Source organism: Limulus polyphemus, unplaced genomic scaffold, assembly GCF_000517525.1.
Source record: "Limulus polyphemus unplaced genomic scaffold, Limulus_polyphemus-2.1.2 Scaffold1347, whole genome shotgun sequence".
Classification (NCBI taxonomy): domain Eukaryota; kingdom Metazoa; phylum Arthropoda; class Merostomata; order Xiphosura; family Limulidae; genus Limulus; species Limulus polyphemus.
This window is the reverse complement of record NW_013666957.1, coordinates 128,413-151,623: the sequence shown is the minus strand read 5'-3', so window position 1 is coordinate 151,623 and position 23,211 is coordinate 128,413. Positions and strand designations below refer to the sequence as shown.

At 33.1% G+C, this 23,211-nt stretch overlaps 2 protein-coding genes across 5 annotated transcripts in view; both read right to left on the bottom strand.

Annotated features, from left to right (window-relative positions):
- LOC106463204 (protein RER1-like) overlaps positions 1-4,496 on the bottom strand; it is a 35,680-nt gene extending 31,184 nt beyond the window's left edge. For 2 of the 4 annotated variants that reach the window (XM_013923200.2, XM_022390652.1), the window contains exon 1: positions 4,403-4,485. In XM_013923200.2, coding sequence (XP_013778654.1) covers positions 4,403-4,404 — 2 coding nt within the window. In that variant the 5' untranslated portion in view covers positions 4,405-4,485. Of the gene's footprint in view, positions 1-4,328; positions 4,348-4,402 lie in introns of those variants that run through there. The other 2 variants (XM_013923199.2, XM_022390649.1) reach the window with 2 other exon arrangements.
- Positions 4,497-11,972: 7,476 nt separating this feature from the next.
- On the bottom strand, positions 11,973-17,924 carry LOC106463203 (agrin-like). Its single transcript, XM_013923198.2, has 3 exons — positions 17,385-17,924; positions 15,252-15,287; positions 11,973-12,412 (listed from the first exon to the last, which is right to left on the bottom strand). Exons 1-3 carry the CDS (start codon positions 17,803-17,805, stop codon positions 12,177-12,179), a joined length of 693 nt encoding a protein of 230 aa, XP_013778652.1. The 5' UTR covers positions 17,806-17,924; the 3' UTR covers positions 11,973-12,176.
- Positions 17,925-23,211: the final 5,287 nt, after the last annotated feature.

The following is a 23,211-nucleotide window of genomic DNA, read 5'->3' as shown; positions in this document are numbered from 1 at the left end:
AATTACTTTGCATGTTGAATAGGCAACATACGAAAAGAAAAAAAGGCATGAGGAAAACATTGCTTAAAAACCTTAAGACTTAATAAAAAAATCTTATGTTTTGCATATGAAAGCATTGTAATGTTTATTGATAATCTGCCAAATTTCATGAATCAAATAGTAGCCTACTAATTTAAAAGTTATAGCATGAAAACTATAAGAAGCACAAAATGGTTATGAGGTCAGTCCAAGGGACTGAGCCCATGCGGGAGAGAGGTTTATACTAAAATATACTCATAAGTGGATGAAAGATAGCCATTTATATTAGTCTTACATCGACAAGACATCCATATATTATGTATATACTGAAAATACATGTAAGTGTGAGCTTTGTTTTACTCCTCAGCAAAGCTTATCTAACAGATATAATTTCATGTATATTTCATAATAAGATCTAGAACAGTGTAATAAACAAGGAGGGTTGAATTAAAATTATTACTATAATACTGATTCACCTTAATGATGTCACATGGACTGCCTACTATACAGTACATGTTCACTTTAAAGAAAGGGAAAACACTGGTCCTCTGCAACAAATTGCTGGTGTTTTACCTATATGTTTGGACTCTTGCAGGAATATTATAACATTATAGTTAGAAAGGACAGGTATTAATACATACCTATATGCATAATTATTAAAAATTCCATGTAAGGCAAACAAAGCTAAATGTTTTGAAAAATCCGATTTCAGCAACATTTATATCAGTCAAAGCTTAAGTTTACAATTAAAAAATATTTTTACAATGGTTATAAATTAATAACTTGCATAGGTTATACTAAATGCTTTTTTTATAACTCTCATCCTAAAAGCTCACTGTTTTACACTGAATGAATTCATATAAGCCATAATTATTTTTACTTAAAAATACATTAATGCAGTTTGACTCGCACATCTTTAAACAGGCACAAGGCATACTCATAGTTAGTAACTTCACCTGCAAGTAGCAGATTCATTTCTTTTTGAGCATGAATATCAATTTAATACAACTTCTCAAGAAAAACTACCATAAAACTTTATAAATAAACAGAGCATGCAGGTAGTTTTCTTGACATAGCTAAACACATCTAGCACTTAAAAAAAGTTCAAGTAATGCAAATGAAACACTATTTGGATTTGGATTAATTAAACATTTTCCTTCAAGGTTTACAATAAAACACAATATTTTAATTTTAAAGTTATATATTTTCTATTTCCCAACACAAACATCCCAAAGAAAGTATGCAAATAATATATATCTAACACAACTCACTAGATCTACTAGAATATAACTTGGAAGATTTTATAGGGAGCTAAAACACTAACACAAACTTTTAAATGAAGGATTTTCTTTGAATAAATAACACATAGCATTTTAAAAACTATAACACTGACAATTTCACAGCTTTTCACAAAAATCTCCAATACAGACATTACAAGAAATGATTTTACAATTGTACATAACAGCTATGGATTATGCGTAACGTTCTTTATCCTACATCACATAATCTAATACAAACTTGAGATTTCCATCTCTCATAGCTATCATTTCATGAAACACTAACATAAATTACAGTGAGTCACTTTTTTTACACAGTATAGTCATTGAATCAGTAAAAATCACATAATTAACATAGTTAATACAGAGTATATATAACTTTTTTCATCATAAATGAATAAACTTCAACAAAAGCTTAATTGCTTAATCTTTTACACTTATAATTTTATTAAACTCCAACCAAAGTTATGCTGGGTCAATCGTGGTGTGGTTGTTTGATCAATGTAGATCACATGATTAACATAATCACTAACAAGATATAAATAATCTTCTGTATAATAACCTTACATACTCCAGCACACCATAGCAATTTTAAAATTATATCTATTATCTCTAACTTTCCTTAAATTCTATAATAACTTTTCTTAAGCTCCTTTTAAAGTCTGGCCGTTGAGCAGATTCACTTTAACAAGCTCACTTTAAACACGTTTGTCAATGTAAATTAAAAGTAGATCTTGTCAAGTTACATGAGAGGTAATGTATACATACACAGGATGTGCTATTGTGCTGTGGACATTTAGCCAGAAATTGCCACATATTTAAAAAGATGCAAGTTTACAAGCTTTTGTAATTCACAATATTAAATTTAATTAATTCTCTCAACAAAAGCTTGTTCACTTTGACCAGCGTTGCAGCTACCACATAGGCATGAAACTAACCATACTATAACTTTTAATGCAGTAAGTTTATCTCATTAAATTTGGTAAGGTTTCAGTAAACATTATATGTTTTTGGTAAACAAAAAATCTGATTTTTCAATTAAGTATTTTTATTAAAGATTTGTCTGTGAATTTATGGAGTTAGAGTCTAACTCAGATTTTGACTAGTTTAAGTGCAAAGTAATTTTCAAGCTAAAATTAAAAATACTTTTTTCACATTACAGGTTTCAAATTCTGTCTGTATAACCTCTAGAACCTCCTTAATGAATAGCAAATTTTTCCAGTAAAACTTTATATTTTATTTATTTTCTTTACCTTCACACAATCCAGCTCAATCCATTTGACCTACCTTTTAACCAATGCAAAAATAAATCTAAATCATTCTTTTTTCTTTTTAAAATGATGGCAGTTTGTAATAGAAAATTACAATTATTTATCCTAAACAGCTTCAGACTCATAACAGTTAATGTCAGTATTTATCTAGTTTTATTGTTTTATTCCTATTCAAATTGTGTCTAACTACTAACCAATGTAACAAGCTAGAAATCACTCGAAGTATGCAGAACTCAAGTTATAATATATTGAATAATGTAATGCATGGGTTTCTCATATGCATATCTTGTGGAGAAATTTTATAATTTAATTTTTTTCATTTATATTTTATTATCTGACCTAATAAGCTTATAATTTTTACATCTTAGTTACTTTTGCAATAAATAAAAAATATACATAAAAACAAAAAATTTAGTGCTCCATGTAAGCTTCATACTTTTTTTTGCATTTGAAGCTTCAAAGTCTTAAAAAAGTAAACACTAATTTTACAAGGGTTGTTATGAGTACTTTACCAAATTTTTATCTATTTCAAATATTCAACTTAAAACACAAAATAATAACATGAACAAAGTATACAATATCCTGTAACTATAATAATCTAACTGGCTTTCTAACTAAGCTATAAGTGTGTAAAATAATTCCTTTAGTTGGTCAAGCTGAATGTAGTAAAAGAAACTTTGGATCTGTATGACAGATAATTAAAACATTCTCTTTCTGTTGATTATAAATAATGTAATAGTAGATGTTATTGAAAATTACTGACATTTTCAAAGACAGTATATAATAGTAGGGCATGGCACGTAGATTGGACTTTCTGGTTTATATCTAAGTAAAACAGATGGAAGCTATAAAGTTAGTTTATATCTACAGTATAATATAATTTTGTAATTTGCAATAAAACTCAGAGGCATTTGGGAATTGAAAGATTATTTAAAATGTGAACTTCAGAGCAAACAAGTGCCATATGACATAGAAAAGTGAAGATTGAGAATTTATTAAAATTTTTCCTTTAGAAATTAAAATTTGACATTAACTACATTTGATGACAAATTTATTGAATTACATTGATAAAGTAGCTTTATTAAATTTGGAACGTAACTGCAAAAAAGGTTGTGATGTGTGCAATTTAACAAAACCATATACAGATGGTTAATTTATTATGTATTCAATTATTTATAATATTAGGTAGATTTAATATAAATATTGCATTCATTAAATAGCATTAATTACATTGGGCAAATGTCTTAGATATGGCAATGCAGCTTTATATGCGAAAATTCTGCTTCAGTGCTCTGTAATTTGCTAAGCATGAGGCCCACCCTTGTCAAATGTTTTTTGGAGAAGGAAAAAAAAATGCTGCTTATTCATTGTTTTTTATTAGTTATGGCATATGAAAATTTTCCATAGGTAGAACTTAACCGTATCTTTAAAACATTAAGCAGATTAAGAACTATGTTTCCCATTAAGACAAAAATGACTTTTCCGAATATGCATGCTCAAGTTACAAACTTGAGTACAATGGTTCCACTGCCAAGATGTTTCAGCAGATGTATAAAGTTCATCAGAGGTTAAAAGCTGTATCCCACTAGCACTGGCAAACAAATGTTAATATATAGTGGTAATCAATCTTCCAAACAGCAGTAAAAATTATATTGTAAGCCTACAATTAAAGTGATCTACACACATTGGAAATTAGAGCTGAATAACATAACTGAGTGCTGTTAAATACAATATATATGTACAGTTGAAATAAATACTTAACATTTACTGAAAACTCCCGCCAACACGCACAGATATATTATATTGATACGACTATGTAAATAAATAAATACTTACATAAAAAAAAAAAATTAAATATCTTTAGCAAACTTTCCCTCACCTACCCCAAATTTGTAAGCCACACGTTACTAGAGTAAAGCGCCCTCTGACGTTGAAATAATATCCACTTTTACGAAATATAACAAAAAAGTGTTAATAATAATTAGTATAAATGAAAGTTAAAATAATCGTTTTTTTTTCTTTGTACATTCAAGTCATAATACAACACTTACCATAAAAGAAAGAGATGTATCTGATGTGGAGAGAGAGCTAGAGATAGCTTCTAAATAAATTATTGTTATTAACTTTGGAAAATGACTTTAGCCAACAACGGTATTGAAACTAAAATACTCTAAGAATACGTTTAAATAATAAAATTGGATAGAGCTAATTGACTAGATGTATTAAACTTATTGTAATTTTGTTACTAATCTATAATTAGGAAGAAAATCATTAAAGTTAAAAAGGATGATTATTGTTTATTATATTATATGGAATATGTAACAATTAAAGGACTTTAACTTTGTATCCAGCTTATGCAGTAACAATTCTTTTGCTGGCGGTTTTTAAAAAGATATCTGGTGAAAATAATTCAATATCCAATCCATCTGACGATAACACACTTATTTATTTCATCCTTTAAATTTTCTACAAGTTCAAACACTGTGGTAAATTGTACATTTACAAATGACCCTAGCTGCAGTAATCCAATATAAAGAATAAACTTACTTTACTACTTCAAGCAACTTAATATACGTGATAACTAATACAGACCCAAATACTTCATTGTAACAAACTCTGGCTAAAACGAAAATAAATTCTGACTAATTAATGCTACCACTTAGAATGAACGCCACTATCTTCAAAAGCTTTATAAACCTTGTATTTATAATAAACTCTCGAATTTACTAGAAAACTTAATATCAAGTTTTTAGAAATTTCTAGGTATTTTAGGCCTGTCTTTTCAAACTTTCTATCTGAACATCGTCGTTACAACCCGCAGCTTCCTCTAGCTAACGAAAAATTACAACATTGAAAATATAGCTTACAACACTTATTTTTAAGACACATTATGAGAAGAGAGAGTAAAGAAAATCTTGCAATAACAGGAAATTTTCAAATAAAGAAAAGTAAATGGTGACAAAGGCTCAAATATATGAATAACATCAGTATCAGGATGGAAAATAAAAATAAAATACCAACTTAGACCTTATAAAGGCTACTAGAGATTAAGGTGATGGATGGCCATGATCGTCAACGTCAGCAAGCATTCAAATCGATCATCAGTTGTCATCGATGTTTTCGGTCATAGGCACAACCATACCTCATAAGTAAGGGGTGTTGCAAATTAAGTCACACTTTTTCCCTAGAAGTAATGACGAACTTGGTAGGACCGCGAATATCATCACTCGTGAGAACACGTCATTTCAACGTACTCTTGGGTGTTTGACTCTTCAAATTTCTTTTTTGCGAAAACTTTTGAATCATGGTGCTCATTAGAACTTAGGTTCGTGTCGCATGTGCTGCCTTCGGGATGGCTCAGAAACTAGTCGCAGACATGCTCCGAGAATTAAAGTCTTCCAATCGACACATCTCAATGCCAGATTTGAAAAATCTGACTAATGCCTCAAAGTTTCAGAATTGTTGAATTTGAAAGAGTGGTCCGAGAAAAGTGATGGAATGTGGATTGGGAACTCTCCAGATTTAAATTCTGCCGAAAATGTCGGAGCTTTCGTTCAACAATGCACAGAAGAAATGTTGGAAACTTTGTCTGAATGCGAGAGACACAAACGTGAAACCTTGATTCGTTTTCTCACTGATGTGCTCACAGAGACAGCCACTAAAACAGACATGTTTGTTGCATTGCTGAAATATTTTGCAAATAAATTAAAACTTCTGCGTGAGAACAATGGTGGCACAATCAAGCGATATTGATACTTGGAATTACTTTTTTGATTGAATTAAAATCTTATTTTACTTTGTTATGCTCTCGGGGAAAAAAGTGTGAATTATTTTGCAACACCCCTTAATTATACTTCTCTTAAGACAAATGGTGACAAAGGCTCAAATATATGAATAACATCAGTATCAGGATGGAAAATTTGGACTATTATATTTTTCAATACTGTATTCTTCATCTAGTCCCTTAGGGATTTTTAAGAATTAGAAGATTGTATAATAATAATATTCCAACCACACCATGTTCGTAATATCTATTAGCTATAATACTTTTTGCTTAATCCAGAGCTCATCAGATCGGTTGAGAATAAACAATAGTGGTCGGAATGCTATTTAAATAAAAAATTTGATATGGTGTGAATGCTTTTTCCAACATGCGTTACTAGGTACTTAAAAGATTCAGAGCTCGGGTCTATAGGTGCGGGAATTTTCGGCGTCTCAGCATGATATTGATCATGGTTTTCTCTTTTGATTTTTCAAGATACCAACTGGTGATTTGGAGCACTATCAAATAGAATAGGAGAACGGGCCCCGTGTGCCAGTGCCGCCTTTGTAGAAGCATGATTATAATTAATTACACTTGTCATAAGACATTAGTATAAGGCCTATTATATCTTTAACATTGCATTCTTTATCTAGTATCTTATGGATTTGCAAGAAATAGAAGAGATTAAAACAAGTATACTTAATTATAATAATATTTCACCAGCTTGAAAAAGCATTCTCACCATTACAGTTGTTGTCATACTTCATAAAGTTCGGCCAATTGAGAAGAATTGGGTTTAAATTCACACACTAAATCATCAGGGGAGGATTGAGCAGCCTGGTCACCTAATAGGTTGACGGTTTTTCGTAAAATGTGTGATTTTTTAAAAACACTATTTTAATCGGGCTTAATGGGGTACCCAATTCTCTGTTAACGGCATATATGCAATGGGACGAGCAATGAAACTACTGTTTTAAAATTCTTTTGGAGTGAATTAGTTTCAGTTCATGTAAGTTGTGTTCATGTAGGACTGTGCTTTATTAGTAATTTTAAACAAAGAATCAAACATAAACAAACGAAAAATCAAGAAATCCATCTTAATTGAACAAAATAACCTTACTCTAAACCAACACCCTGGGGTGACAAGATATCTCTTCTAAGTTGCAACAGTATCCGGTCATGTGACTTCTTTTTTTTCCATACTGTATACATATATCTGTGTCAGTATAAACTACTTGTACCTGATGATGACAAAATCTTGTCGAAACGTTGTACATTTGCTGTTATGTTAAACTTATATTAAAGTTTTTCTTCATTATCCATTCAAGCCGTCTCCAGCCATTATTAGTCTCCAAGTGGGTTCCTCGTCATCGAATAAAATAAAAAGTTTTGGCTGAGATTATTGTAAGTGTTGCCATCTAGTTGCTAAAAGTATTCATTCATTAATAAGAGTAACCATTTTTTTCAACGTTACAGAAAACATAATTCTGGCAGAAATTTAGTAGATTGGTGTTGTTTCGCGCAAAGAGAAATATAATAAAGTGAACATAAAATAAAACAATAATATTTTATGAAATAAACGTCATAAAAATGTGGTTATAAAATTACTTGGTGTGCTTCTATGGTGTTAAGTCCCCAAGTGTTTCAACATCATGTTTAGATACTTACAACGCTAAATTCCGGTGTTCAGTTCCCCGTGGTGGACAGAGTATAGATAGTCTATTGTGTAGCTTTTTCGCTAAAACAGAGCAAACAAGAGCAATCAGAGAGATTGCATACTCTCGCCACGCCTCTCCTTTCGAGATTATATTGGATAAAGTCAAATTTCACCCTCGAAAACTCAGAAAATCCTTCTCAGATCCAGAATGATAAACGATCAGGATCATTTTTTGAAGTCTCAACCTCAATGTGCCCATGGAATTTGGTACAAGTTCGATCACATTTTACAGAGTTATTACCCCAAAACCTGAAAATGCCCTATCTTCCCATTATAACAAAATGCTTCTATATGATTCAGAATTAGTCTACGGATTAAATTTGGGTAAGACTGTCCCATGTTGACTTTCCATCTTGTGTACGTCGGCCTATTAGTTTTCGAGATACGAGCGCGGAAACCCAGACAGACAGACAGACACGCACACACACACACACACACAAACCCGATTGTAATACCCTTGATTCCCCTCAGGGGGCGATGGTAACAAACTATGATTTTTGTAGTTATTTATTTATCATTTAACAAATATGTTGCTATTTGTCTAAGTATGCAGAAAGAAAACAGTTCATCCCAATATAGTCTTGGCCAAAATGTTTGTATGCTTTTCTATATTGATGGTACAGTATTGTCTACATGCATAGAGGTAGTGCCTGATCGGACAAACATGTATGAGTTGTTATTCTGGTCTGTATAAATTGTTTTGAGTATTTGTTCGTCAAAACACACATACAAACCTGTTTTGTATAAAACGGTGTGCTTTTGGTATAATATTTTTCGAAACAGATCAGTGCTTTGTTCAGACAATTTCTCTGTACTTGGTGTAGAGTCATGCCTTGTTACGTGCCAAAAGTTATAGGGCATTTAACTGTTCGACTGTCCAGAAATGGTATGAAGCAAACAAACATTGCCAAAACAGTAGGATATTCTCAGTGTACTGTATCCAGAATCCTGAAACCTCATCAGACTACAAGAAACGTTGTTCCAGGAAAGTCTACTAGTAGACCCCGAAAAACTACTGCCCAAGATGACCGTGTTTTGATCAGGTTAACATGCAAATGTCGAAAGAAGTTTTGCAACCCATTCCGACAAGAATGGCATGAAAACATTAATTCCAGGGTATCCAGAAGAACAGTGAATAGGAGACTGACCAAACAAAGTTATTTTGCAAGAAGGGCTATTTGCAAACTGATACTAACCAGACTTCACCGCCGTCATCGTGTTACTTGGGTAAAACAGCTTGCCAACTGACAGTTAGGACTCTGGCGACATGTCATCTTTTCAGATGAGTCCTGTTTCCGGCTTGTTAAGGGTTATGGCAGGATTCGTATTCGTTGTTTGCTTGGATAACAGACGAGAAAAGACTGTCTTTCCCACAGGGGACACACAGGGGGTGGTGCAGTATGTGTTTGGACAGCTATTCATCATGGTGGAAAAACTACTCTTCATATCCTCCAGGGAAACGTCAGTGGCGTCTCCTAAAGACATCATATGGAGACGATATTTCTGTCATATGCTAGGACTAAGCTTGGAAATAACTTTTTTGTTCCAGAATGACAACACTGCGCGTATTGTGCAGGATAATCTCGATCAGGAGGATGTTACAAGATTGCCGTGGCCAGCAAAGTCTCCAGATTGTAATCCTATTGAGAAATGTTCGGCCGAACTGAGCCGGAAAATTCCTAATCACGACCCTAAACCAGTTACTGTAGCTGAGTTGCAGTGCCTTCTACTGACAAGTTGGGACGAAATTACAATGGGTTACATCAATAACGTCATCGAAATCATTCCATAATGATAACCAGGATAAAGACGAATGGATATGCAAGTTGTCCCTATAAATCATAGGAACGGGAGATAGTGAATCCGTAAAATTGTTGTTTATGTAATATTGTCATACTGATATCTTTTCCTGTTGCTGGTGAAATGATTAAAATTACAACTGAGTAAAGATTATTTATATCATTGAAAAACTACTATATTTATCTTTGGAAATGTATAAAATATAAATTTAGTCCAAAATTACTTGAAAAACCTTTTTATCTGTGCTTTGCCCACCACAACATTTAATGATGATTTTGTTTACATGTGACAGTTAATGATAAGTTTCTTCAGATGTGACAGTTAATGATAAGTTTGTTGACGTGAGACAGTTGATGATAATTTTAAACACATATATATAACCTTTTGTACACAAACTATGAATAACAGACTATAATTTAATTATATTTGCACAAAATAAACAAAACATATTATTTAAACGCACAACTCTAGGAGAATTTTATATATTTTCAACACTAAGAACATTTATTTGTTATTAATTCAATTGCACACTATATCCATTTATTTGTTACTACTAATAATATACACACAAGTTTGTAATTTGATGGTTAAATATTAAAAATCATTTCGCACGTGACGAAGACAGTTTACAAGGATAACTTCCAGCGTGTAAAGTAGCATATCCTGTTTAGTATCAATGGTATACTCTGAAGATACACATTCGTTAACATCATTTATTAGGTCTCTGGACTAAATTACTCTGCATGTGGTGCAGAATGGATAATGAAGTAAAAATATTGTTTTCTACATTTTAAGAATTATATTCGGTTTGAAAAAGGTCAATATTTTGTGTACAAAAAAGACAATTTATAAGTTACCTATTTGTATATCTTGCTTGAAAAATGTAACCTAAAACCAGTATCCTAAAAAAAAAAAACATTTAAAGGTTTACAGGTTATACCATTTTGAAATATATATTATATATAAGATAAATTAGAATGAGAGAAAAAAATTCATTTAAATTTCGCATGATTCAGTTGTAAAATGAAAGGTTTCATAAAATCTGATAGTCTAAAAAGTATCCATAATTACCACGAGAGGATTCAGTTTCATTAATGGTTTTCAATTGTTTAAAACATCACAGAGGTAGCAGTTATGATCAGTAAATCTCAAGGAATCTTATAAAATCTGTGTATTGTACATACACAATGAAGACACTGGTTAATCACAAAGTCTAGACAACCGAGTAAATCGCTAAGGAAACCTGTTATTTATCTAATAGAGAGTTAACTGATGTGAATATTGAAGGATGTTGCAAGCTGAAGAGATGAATGAACCACAAGATCTTTGTCTTAACTGCGTTATTAAGGAAAGCTGTAAGTTATCTATCAGAAGACTTTTGAGAATGGAAGACAGTTAAAAAAAAACCTTACATGAAGCAGGATAGTATAATTAATACCCACCTTCTACTAAAGTACTGCACTGTCTTGTTGTGATCTGGCACAATGCCGCCTTGGTAGTAGTTTATTGTTTACTGCTGTATGTTTGGTTAAGCTGTAATGTTTTCTATCTGACCCACAAGGGAGTGAGAAAGTCATGTATTCTGTGCATTATGCTAATCAGGTTAATGTATTAAACTTAGATCTTTGGACAATTGTTTTTTTAGAAATAAAAAAGAGATTCACAAATTGTGTATTCACTGCAAAGTGTTGTGTTCAACTGTCCGTTTAGATATATTTTGCTATGATATTCGAGTAGTACCTCACGTCTAGAAAACGAAAGTTTATATCAAGAAAATATTTTAACCTGGACGTTAGCTAAATTTTAGTTATATATGACAAAAACAAATTCTAGACAAAAGGATGTCACAAAATGTATGTGTCGCAGGACATGGTTGTTCTGTTGTCCTTACAACAGTATTAAAAACTGGGAAAAAAATCACATGATGCATGAATGCAGACTATTTACTCAAATTGCGATGTTAAATTAACGAAAACATCTGAAATTACGGGTAGGAATATTTCTCTTTGATTAAATTTTAGTAACACTTAGGATGTATAGTTTAAGATCTGAGATCACATTTAGTTTAGTGAGAAAGACTTCAAGATCTGAGATTTATCTTAGAGGGGGGGGGGAATTCAAGATCTGAAATTCATCTTAGAGGGGGGGGGAATTCAAGATCTGAAATTTATCTTAGCCGGAAGTGTTTGTGATCTGCGATCTCATTCATTTTAAGGGAAAGTGTTCAATATCTAAGACTAAGATCTGAGATTGGACTTAGTGGTAAAACTTTCAAGATATGGGATTAAACTTAGCGGGAAGGGGTTTCGAGATCTGGGACGACATACAGTTCAGTGGGAGAGTGTTGAGGTAGATTTACATGGTCCATCATGTTGAAGATACGCTCTTCGTTGCTTTCGACACGTTTCTACTCGCATTCTACAGGGACTGCTGTAGGTGATACCATCACTAGCACACACAGCCTTGTACCCCCAAGGACAAGACTTAGGACACTGACATGATGCTCTACCAAAGCGCTTCACAACACAGTCAGCATTGTAAGGGCAGTATTTCTTCTCACATGGTTCTGAAAATAGAGTGTTAGATATAAGTGTTAAAAAACTTACTGAAAAAAGTCTATGATACCTTGTTTTTAACATCTTATCACATAAGCGTAACTTACACGGGGAAGTGTGGAACACCTCCCTATTAATTTTTATTTTGGCTGTTTCTACTAAACCAAAATATCTAAAACTTATAAAACTTCCATTTACTAACTCAGAAACTAAAATCTGTCGAACTAATAGCCTCAAGCAGGGGGTACTTTAAAAAATATGAGGTAGTAATCATTCATAGAGAAAAACAAAGAATACAGACTAGCTAAAATGTTTTTATTCTCCATATATTTAATAGTATATGTTTTGTTAATTATTAAGTGACCAAAGTGAAAAGATTATACCCGAACGATTAAATAAAGTTTGTTCCTAGAAAAATATAAAAGTAAAAAAAAAATAAATATAAGTATCAACGTATTAGGTCTTCAAGAAATTAATGTCGCCTTTTTTAGATGAAAAAATCCGAACAACTTATATATCAAAACAAGACATTTATTAATGAAATAGTCTCCATTCTTATCGATGATGCTTTTGCATCTTACAATCAGGTTGTGAATGCCCTGATTAAAGAAATCACTTGTCTTTGAAGCGAAAAATATGTCGATGTACTCTTTAACACCTTCCACATTTGCATACGTTTTCCTACTAAAATGATGTTGTAGCGAACGAAAAAGTTGGCAATCTGATGGTGCCATAGCTGGAGAATATGGTGGGTGAGGGAGAACTTCCCAACCCAATTCCATACTCCTGTGTTGCGTCAAACGTGACACATGTGGACGTGTATTGTCGAAGAGAAGAAGAACACCTTTCCGATTAACGAATAAAGGGTGTTTCTGATGAAGGGCTTGATTTAAACGTTCCAGTTGCTGACTATAGATCTCTGTATTGGCAGTTCCCTGTGGATTGAGGGGTTTGAAATGAATTACTCCTTTGACGTTCCACCAAATGCAAACCATCACTTTCTGCGGATGGACTCTAGGTTTTGGGGTCGGAAGTGGTTTTTGTCTAGGACTGGGCCATTGTTTTTGGCGTTTAATATTCGCATAGAGAATCCATTTTTCAGTACCGGTGACAATTCTGTCCAAAAATGGTTCACGCGCATTACGTGCCAGAAGAGACGAAACAACGTTCATACGTTGGAAACGATGATCATCGGGAAGTTTGTGAGGCACCCAAACACCTTCTTTATGGAGTTTTTATATTTACAGTTAAAGTTAAAACAAACTGCTGTTCAATTGTATAAATCATACCTTTACTTTTTTGCATTTATTTGAGAGTGCTAGATTGTGTTGTAAACTTACTAAAGTTTCATACCGTACATCAGGTCTCTGAATTTACAAGGTGGCTTAGTATCAACCAAACAAGGTGGTTGAAAACGTCTTGACCACTGACAATAAATACATAACTAACAATACCCCTAACTTCTCTGACTTTTGTAATAGAGTAGTTGAAGGAAACTTTGTTAAATATCATAGTGCATTATATTTTGTTGTCTCGCGTAAGTCGCTATTTGAGCCACAAGGGGCCCGGCCTGGTCAGGTGGTTAGTGCGCTTGACTCGCAATCTGAGGACCGCGGGTTCGAATTCCCTTTCCACCAAACATGCTCGCCCTTTCAGCCGTGGGAGCATTATAATGTGACGGTTAATCCCACTATTCGTTGGTAAAAGAGTAGCCCAAGAGTTGGCGGTGGATGGTGATGACTAGCTGCCTTCCCTCTAGTCTTGCCCCCAGTGGCACAGCGGACTTACAACGCTAGAATCTGGGTTTCGATATCCGTGGTGGGCAGAGCACAGATAGCCCGTTGTGCTTTTTGCTTAATAACAATCAAACAAACCCTCTAGTTCTTTCACTGCTAAATTAGAAACGGCTAGCGCAGATAGCCCTCGTGTAGCTTTGCACTAAATTCAAAACAAACAAATCGATTGAGCCACAAAATCAGCACTTTCGGTTGATGTACATAATACTGCAACGGTCTTCGTTCTAAAAGCAAGATTTATTTTGTCAGTAGCTAAAACAATGTGGTTTGTTATCACAATGCAAATAATGTCACGTGCTAAATGTTACGGTGTGAATAATTTTACATACTAAATACTCTTCTTATGTCAGCCAGTGTTTCAGCAAACGTTGATCAAGTTACATGAAAAAGAAATCGGAGGAAAAAATTCGCAAAATTATTTTTAACACATAAATTTGATTAAATAAACTGGAGATAGATATTGTTAATCTCTAATACTAGCATTACAATCTAAAAATCTGTTGGCGGAGAAACTAAGTTCTTTCTTGAAGAAATTTTGTAGAATGGACGGCAACTGCCAGTTATAGAGATACAAGCGTAGAGGACGACGTTTCAAAAGTGTTCTGCCTTTCGTCTTCAGGTCAGTGTATGTCTATGGCAGTTATTTTGGTGTAAAGTTTTTATTTGTTTGTTTGAAGTAAGTACAAAACTACACAATAGACTATCTGTGCTCTGCCAACCACAGGTATCGAAACCCCGTTTCTAGCGTTGTAAGTCCGCAGACATACCGCTGTGCCACTGGGGGGCAAACCGATAAGTCTGAAAGAAGTTGTCCTTCGGTGGTTCTACGGTAAGTATGAGGGCTTATAACGCTAAAAATTGGGTTTCGATAGCTCATTGTGCAGCTTTGTGCTTAACAACAAAGAAACAATCAAAAGTGAAAATAAGTTTTTAATCAGAAAATTTAGCAAAGTCACAAAATTACAATTTGATACCATGTACATTTGATCATTTTCATGTCTGAAAGTACCTCTGAACAAAAACAAATATTTTTCAAACTCTAATAGAAACTTACCGTCTTTTATTTCAGGTCTTCTAGTGTAAGGTTCATCTGTGAAGGAAACAATAACAGACATGCCGTAAGAATGTTTTGCTGAACCGGGATATTATGTTTAATATAAGTTCTATTTACGATTACTCAGAATCATTTATTTTTAGAATAAATAGAATGTTATCAACACTTTCAGAAAAGAAATATTGACTTTAGCTCTGAGAGCAGCTCGAATGCGATCTAATTTCGGGACGTTGATATGCACTAAGCTGTGAAATTTGATTCTTATTTTCATCAATATGACGACTGTTGATAATCTGATTTATCTGTAAATGAATCTGACCAGGAATGTTAGTTTTAAAAGCAAACCGAAGTCACCGATACGTTTGGCACGATCCAAACTCTCAAGTGTACAAATAAAATGATTTATTTCATTAAGAATCTTTTAACCATAGACAACCGTTTTAATTTGTTGTCAAACAATGGAATATTTGGTTACATGACATGGCGATTCAGTGCACAAGATTTATTCTAATTTTGTGTAGCCACGTGCAATACTGAATATTAATGTAACTCTATAACTTTTATCGATGTGGCAGACTTTATATTAGTCTAAGTTTTCTCTCGTGTTGTTTGTAAAGCGTAGCTTTTGGTCTTGTGTGAATGATTGGTAACTAAAGATTACTAAGGCACGTGCTAAAGTAAAGAAATATTTTCATCAATAATGAAAAATCGTTTACCCAAGTGAGTTTAAATAATTGTTATTAATGGGAATTAGAATTATTAATAATAGTTGTGTAGTTTTAATATTCTCATTTTAATATCATAATTTTGTAACCATGTATGTAATCAGATCAATCTTCGGTTTCAGGATCGTATTGATGAATTAGATCATAACTTTTGGTTTTCAGATCTGTTAAGTTAGGATGGTTATCTTAAAAGAAATATTGTATAGAAATTAATGGGCATACGTTGATGTTTTGAGATCCTTATTTTCGAATAACACTTTTTAAATTTGAAGAACGTAAGAAACATTTTTAAGTGGATTTAATCTTCATGTTGACCGAGTTAGTACAAGTAAAAATAACTAAGTTTATAAAAAAACTCGACCCGAAGTTTTCATAATAATTAACAAGCTGGACGTGGGCGTGGCTTAGAGTTTAGCGTGCTGGGTCACATGTCAAATGGTTCTTGGTTCGGATATCATATCGTTCAACACATTTCACACCTTTAGCTGTGGGAGCATTATAAAATTAGTTAAATTCATTGTTGGGTTCAAAGAGTCTAACAAAGTCCATGTGACGACTGGGTGCCGCTGATTGGCTGCTCTTTCTCTGAACAATATTTCGAGTGTGTTTATAATGGCTGGAGATGGCTTGAATGGGTATTGAAGAAAAACTTTAATATAACAGCAAATGTACAACGTTTCGACAAGGTTTTGTCATCATCAGGTACGAGTGTGTTTATAGTTAAGCACAAAGCTACACAATGTGCTCTGCCCACCACGGGTATCGAAACCCGGATTCTAGCGTTGTAAGTCCGCAGACATACCGCTGTGACACTTGGGGGCCAATATTTCGAAACTTGGGGCGACTACACCTGAACTTCTAATAGGTAATTCTAATCCATGTGTCACATGAAATGCTGTTGAGGTTGAAAATTGCAATTGCAATAACTTTAAAACCTAGTTAGTTTTTAAAATAATCTTTCTTTTTCCTTCACTTGGGAACTTTAGTTTTGACCAGCTGGTGTAAGGTTTGTTAAGAAAATGTTTATAAACTTTAGATATTAATTTGAAAACTTTATATTAACCCCAAATCCAGGCAATATTTAACGGTTCCTAACCTTATAATTGTGAAATTAATTTACTTTTCTAATACATTTGTTATTTGTGGTGTCTTCTAATGTTCAAACTGCAACTAGATGATCTATGGCGTAAGAGATGTTATCTGAACAACAACAGCTGTGTTATATTCTGTAAGGATTAAAAAAGTAAAGCATTTGTCAGTTTTAGGATTATATAACTAGCGGAACGTCGAACGACCGTAAACTGGGCCTTTTTTGTTTGCATTTTTACTTGACGTACACAAGTAAACTTTTTTTTTTAGAATAAATAGAATATTATCAACACTTTCAGAAAAGAAATATTGACTTTACCTCTGAGAGCAGCTCGAATACGATCTAATTTCGGGACGTTGATATGCATTAAGCTGGAATTCAGATGCAAGCTACTATCGCTAAGTTGGTGTAGAAAAAAAATACGAGTATCGCGAGGTTGAACATGACTGTTGCAGATATCTGGATTTCCGAACCCATTCACCAGAACAGTGCCCCTGAGATTGTCGTCTCCCTTAAGTACCCACTTCACCAGGACATCGGCCGAGTAGACAGGTAAGTTGGGAAGTACTCTCTCAACTGTACCTGTCAGCACAACGTCAGCAAAACGTTCTCGAAGCTTCAATCGCTCTTTTTGGCAGACATCTTGTTGTCGGTGTCGACGTGTTTGTACAATGTCACCCAATTTAGTCACTGAAAGGAAAACAGCAAAGTACAGTGTTGAATACGAACAGAGCTTCATATCGTCTTACTTCACTAAACACCTGGCTCTAGAAACAGATATGCTATTGGGACAACACCTCTAGGCCGAATGACGTTTTAGGGCGTGACATGCAACCTACGATTTTTACCATCTGTTGCACATTTCTGGTAATTTTAACACTTATGTATAATTCTAAAATACTAATAAGTGATATTTTGTATCACACACACAACAATTTTTGTTTGGAGTAATTTTAATATGAAATAACTGAGAGAATAAATACTAAAATACGAAAGTCAGTAGACGTACAACTTGTTTTACAGTAAAACCCGTACCCTGGGGCGGAAGGCCTTTGTTATAACGTCCGACACTGTTTTGTTCCCTATAGAGCGACTTGTTGACTGTCGCTCTTCTATGTTGAAAGTGTTTAGATAATGTAGATTTCATATGAATATCTAGGACTAGTAGTGTAATAAATCTATCTATCGAGCTGTAATTAATAACTGAATTACAGTCATAATTTACTTTTCATTTTACAAATTACAACGATTTCAAAATTGTTTTATGTATGTTAACGAAACACCAGGTTAGTGAAGGAACATCAACATATTAAAATCTCTTGTTTTTAAAGAAATGTTCTGTTTTTCACTTATATTTACTTGAAATAGACATGAGTAAATCCTTGTACGAGTGACATGATAAGCAATACAAAGATTAAAACAAAAAAACACCTATATATGTATATATATATATATTTACTCAACATGGTTTCTTTGGGAACTTGAATCACGCTCAGTCTAAGAGATAAATAGCATTTGAACCATATTGAATAAAATAAAATAAAATAACGTGCTTTTGTTTTATTATGATTTCAATACTCCAGTCAGCACTTTGCTTTTTACTGAATAATATTTAGTTTAAAAACCTTTAAACTTATAAAATAATTATCTTTTTACTGTTACGTTTCGCTTCTTGGTCCAGGTATCGACCTCACAGTATAAAAGAGCCTAATAAAAAAATCTCTGAAAGTGTGTCGAATAGGATCATGTTGGGGATCAATGTTGGTAACCGTAAGGTAATTTGAATGTACTAAATCCAAGTGTATGGGTTACTAAATTTTAATTTTCAAGAAAAGGCTCAAAATGAGAAAGCGTGTGTGTGTGTGTATTTTATAGCAAAGCCACATCGGGCTATCCACTGTGTCCACCGAAGGGAATAGAACACCCCTGATTTGTGCGTTGTAAATCCGTAGACTTACCGTTGTCCCACCAGGGGACAAATGAAAACAACAAAATATGACAGTCGATTTCGTTCCGTGGATTCGACCTATAAATTAAGAAAATATATATGCATGTATTCTTTCATATAATATGGAAAATAGGTGCTGTTTGCTACAAAAGTATTTCATTTTTAGGTATTTAAATCTAGAATTAGCATTTTGTTTTTGCCTTAACTTAGTATATTTATACATACTGGCCTGTTATTTACAGTACAAAGTATTTTTAAATTTTGTGTCTTCTTATTGACAGTACACAGTATCGTTAAATCTTGTGTCTTCTTATTGACAGTACACAGTATCGTTAAATCTTGTGTTTTCTTATTGATAGTACATAGTATTTTTAAATCTTGTGTCTTCTTATTGACAGTACACAGTATCGTTAAATCTTGTGTCTTCTTATTGACAGTACACAGTATCGTTAAATCTTGTGTTTTCTTATTGATAGTACATAGTATGTTTAAATTTTGTTTCTTCTTTTTGAAAGTACACAGTATTGTTAAATTTTGTTTCTTCTTTTTGAAAGTACACAGTATTGTTAAATCTTGTGTCTTCGTATTTACAGTACACAGTATCGATTAATTGTGAAAATTATGTGTTTTGATGATAGTAATAATGGTTGCTGAAAAAATAGAAAGCGTTATTCGTAATTATTCTGGATCTGTAGGACACCACTGAATTAAAAATTTATACAGAGGTTAAATATACGTTATATTAAAACGATTCTGGAATCCTGGCCACCTCGTTACGGTCTATATTACTATGCCCGGTCATGCTTTATCTAATGAACATGCATCTTGACAATGGCTCTGCAGCGTATTCCCCATTCTAAAAGGCTCTGTAGTAAGGCTGTCATGTTCAAAGTACATCATCCTTCCCTGTATCTTTTCAGTAATCATCTATTGTTTGAAGAAGATGCTTTTCCAGCCACCGTTTTAACAGAACTCCACAGGCGCTACGTCCGGCGACTTGAGCGGTATATCTTCATATGGAGGACCATGAGTACCCGTTTCATTGTCATGTTGCTTGAGGTATGCAATGGCTGAACGGAAGCTATGACTGGAAGCTTTATCTTGGTGGACTCATACTGTGTTGACGTCGTTTCTAAACGGAAAGTCTTCTTAATTGTGTTGCATACTGTTGTCTGGGACGCAAGACGGCTTTTACTACTGTCCTTTGTGTTCGTGGATCCTCACCTGTTACAAAGCACCCACTTTGCTTGATTACGACTTCTTGCAAGTTTTTTCTGGGTGGTGTTCTAACCCTAGGTGATTTATATTCCTTTGTTTTCCAAAACGATTAAGTACACAGGATATCCCCGATCTGAATACATCGTTTTTAACTGAGTGTATGAATATTTAGCGCCATAAAGTTCTGATATATATCCTTCCAAAAGTGATCAGTCAAAATATAATTCTAGTACCTGCCATTCTTCCCCAACTTTATATCAAATGTGGTTCTTATGTGACTAGCTTATTTTCTTATTCAAAATCTTTTAATACAACGTACTCAACCCTCGTAACTATTTAGGAAAACATCATATAAAGTTCTTTAGAACCCCCAAAAATGATTAAAATCAAATTTTAGTATATTAATTTTAGTTGTGTATAACTGCAAAATGTTGATTATTCAAATTTACACCTGTTGTGAATTCAATTTATCAAACTTCTACGCCTTTAGAGAAAAGTTTTAAAAATAAAAGGTCTCACCTTTCTTCTTTATTTCCAATGTAATTTCTTCAGTCCATTGTTTTACGAAAATGCAATACATAAGGCTACCACTCCACTTATTCAGATAGCCAACTCCATTTTCATATTTTGGGGAAATACGAAATTTCTTGCACACTTAAAGTGCAGTATTCTAGGCATTTTTTGTGCAATTGCATGTGATGATAAAAACCTATCTATAAAAACTGGCTTTATTTAGTATGTTTATTTACTTTTTATTTTAATAAAACTAGAATAGTAAAATATCTAGTTTACACACTTAACTGTTCTTTTAATTTTATATTTGGCTATTAACTACGTATGAGAAGGACAGCGTTACTGTTTCTCGTTGTATTATATGTAAACCAAGTATGCAGTTTACACTTTTGTAAACTGATACGAATCACTCGTCCAGATTACTGTAATAGTATGGATATAAAGTACTCATGTTCAGCCTAATTACAGTACTCTGATATAATCACTGAACTTTGTCACTGGAACCCAGTTTGTGTAATCATGTGCACAGCTACTGGCTACAAGTTAGTATTCACATAGACTTAAGCAGTGATACTTTCAGTGTGTGGATACAACTTTTGTTTTACTTCTTTCAAAGTATATCATTTTTAAACATCTATATACAGAACTCCATAGTTGATTAGCTGTTTGCAACGACACATTTCTATAAATGTACCTGTTAAGACACCTGCATTATAAAACTCCCATGCGTCCTATTGAATCATAACACACACATTAACATAAACCAAGTAATGAATTTATAAAATAATTATTTATTATTCATGTTAAGTAATGCATTTAGGATTTATGTGGGTATTATATCACCATTTAACATATAGAATTACATATTTTGTAAACTCCATGTTTTAAGCTTAAATTAAAATCAGAGCCATTTAGAGGGAGAAGACAATTTGGTATAATTTAGATTTTCTGACTTAGCGAAGTAAAATTCACAAAGTGGAATAAGTTACTGCCTTTCCCCCAGAAATAATACTACGCCCTTTTTCTAGACCCCTTTTCTGATTTCTGCATTAAACCTAAATACAACATTTTGTACGTAAATAAGTAAAATTTGGATTTCGTACTTTTATCCAGAAATAATCCTAATTATTTATTTAAGGTATCGACATAAAATTTGCTCTAAAACAAGTACTTTATGATATTCTTAACTCTGCTTGATGGGTCAGTTTTCAGGTACGTCAGTTTTAACGATCTTTATTGTATAATAATCAAACGTATAAATTATTAATTTTTTTAGGTTTAGCAAAACTATCACATTCACTGTGTTTTATATGTGTATGTGGGTTTATATTATAACAAGAATCGTACTTATTGGATGCTGTACCTTACACTGTAAAAGATATGTTCATATTAAGTTTAAAATATTCTTTATTTGTACTAAAGGGTATTAGGTTACCAACTTCTGGATTCTTATGTTAGCTGATAAATAAGGTTCTAATGGACTTTTTCTGCTAGTTTGATACACTGTACAACTGATTCCAAGCCATTAAATTACTAACACCTCAACTCTCAATAACGTTCCTGTTCAGCTGAACTATATAATAAGAATGTAGGCAACAGCTGGCTTATCGAATAGGTAACATTTCATTTGTTTGGCTTTGCTTGAGTAGAGATTTAAGTGAAGCGTGACAGGTGCGGAATCTCCAATAATTGATTTTGTAGTCGAAAACACAGTAGCTCATGGATATTTGAAAATTATGTAATCAGTGTTATATAAGTTCAGGAAGTGTTTTAATACCTGGATAGGTTTATAGACCTAGCCTGTCTCATATTTAACGTAAACAGACCAATGAAATGCTATTTTCCTTTAGATAAGTGACGCTCAATTAATTTTATTTGGTGCATAACATTTCTAAATAATTTAACTTATTACGTTAAGAATTAACAGTAGCTCGAAAGATTTGACATTTGTTTTGACGTTTCAGCAGCCTACGAATCCTCACTGCATTTAAAAATAAGCAAGTTTTCAATTGCTAACAATAAGAAAACAATTAACGTAAAGAATTAATAGCTATCATTATTTTTCATTACGGTTTTTGCATTTTGATAGATGCGGAAAACTTTATACTAGTCAAAGCTTTCTCATTCTCTCGTGTTGTTTGTGCTACAAATTTTGGCTTTAATCGTGTAGTTGCTAAAATGTGTGGAGGCACCTGGTCAAAGTAAAGGAATATTTCCATCAATACAGAAAAGTTCTTTGGTCTATGTGAGTTTAAACAAACCCCTTTTCTGATAGATTCTAAAGCTTTTCTCCTACCTGAAGAATATAGCAGTAACAGTAAAAATGAAATATCATAATCTGTCAACAACAGCCAAAATAACTCTGTGAATCATATAATGTTTTGACTCGGCTCGTACGAATAAACGATCGTTTTCTGCCCATGAAAGTGATGGGAAGGACTACCATTCCTCTATCTGTTGTAGCGA

Bases quoted from the DNA above. Each gene is read 5' to 3' on its own strand.
- LOC106463203 (XM_013923198.2), bottom strand. From the start codon at position 17,805: ATGAAGCTCTGTTCGTATTCAACACTGTACTTTGCTGTTTTCCTTTCA. The intron at 15,288-17,384 runs GTAAAGTCAATA...TTTCCTTCACAG, and splicing joins TATTCGAGCTGCTCTCAGAG to ATGAACCTTACACTAGAAGA. The intron at 12,413-15,251 runs GTAAGTTTCTAT...CTCTATTTTCAG, and splicing joins AAGACCTGAAATAAAAGACG to AACCATGTGAGAAGAAATAC.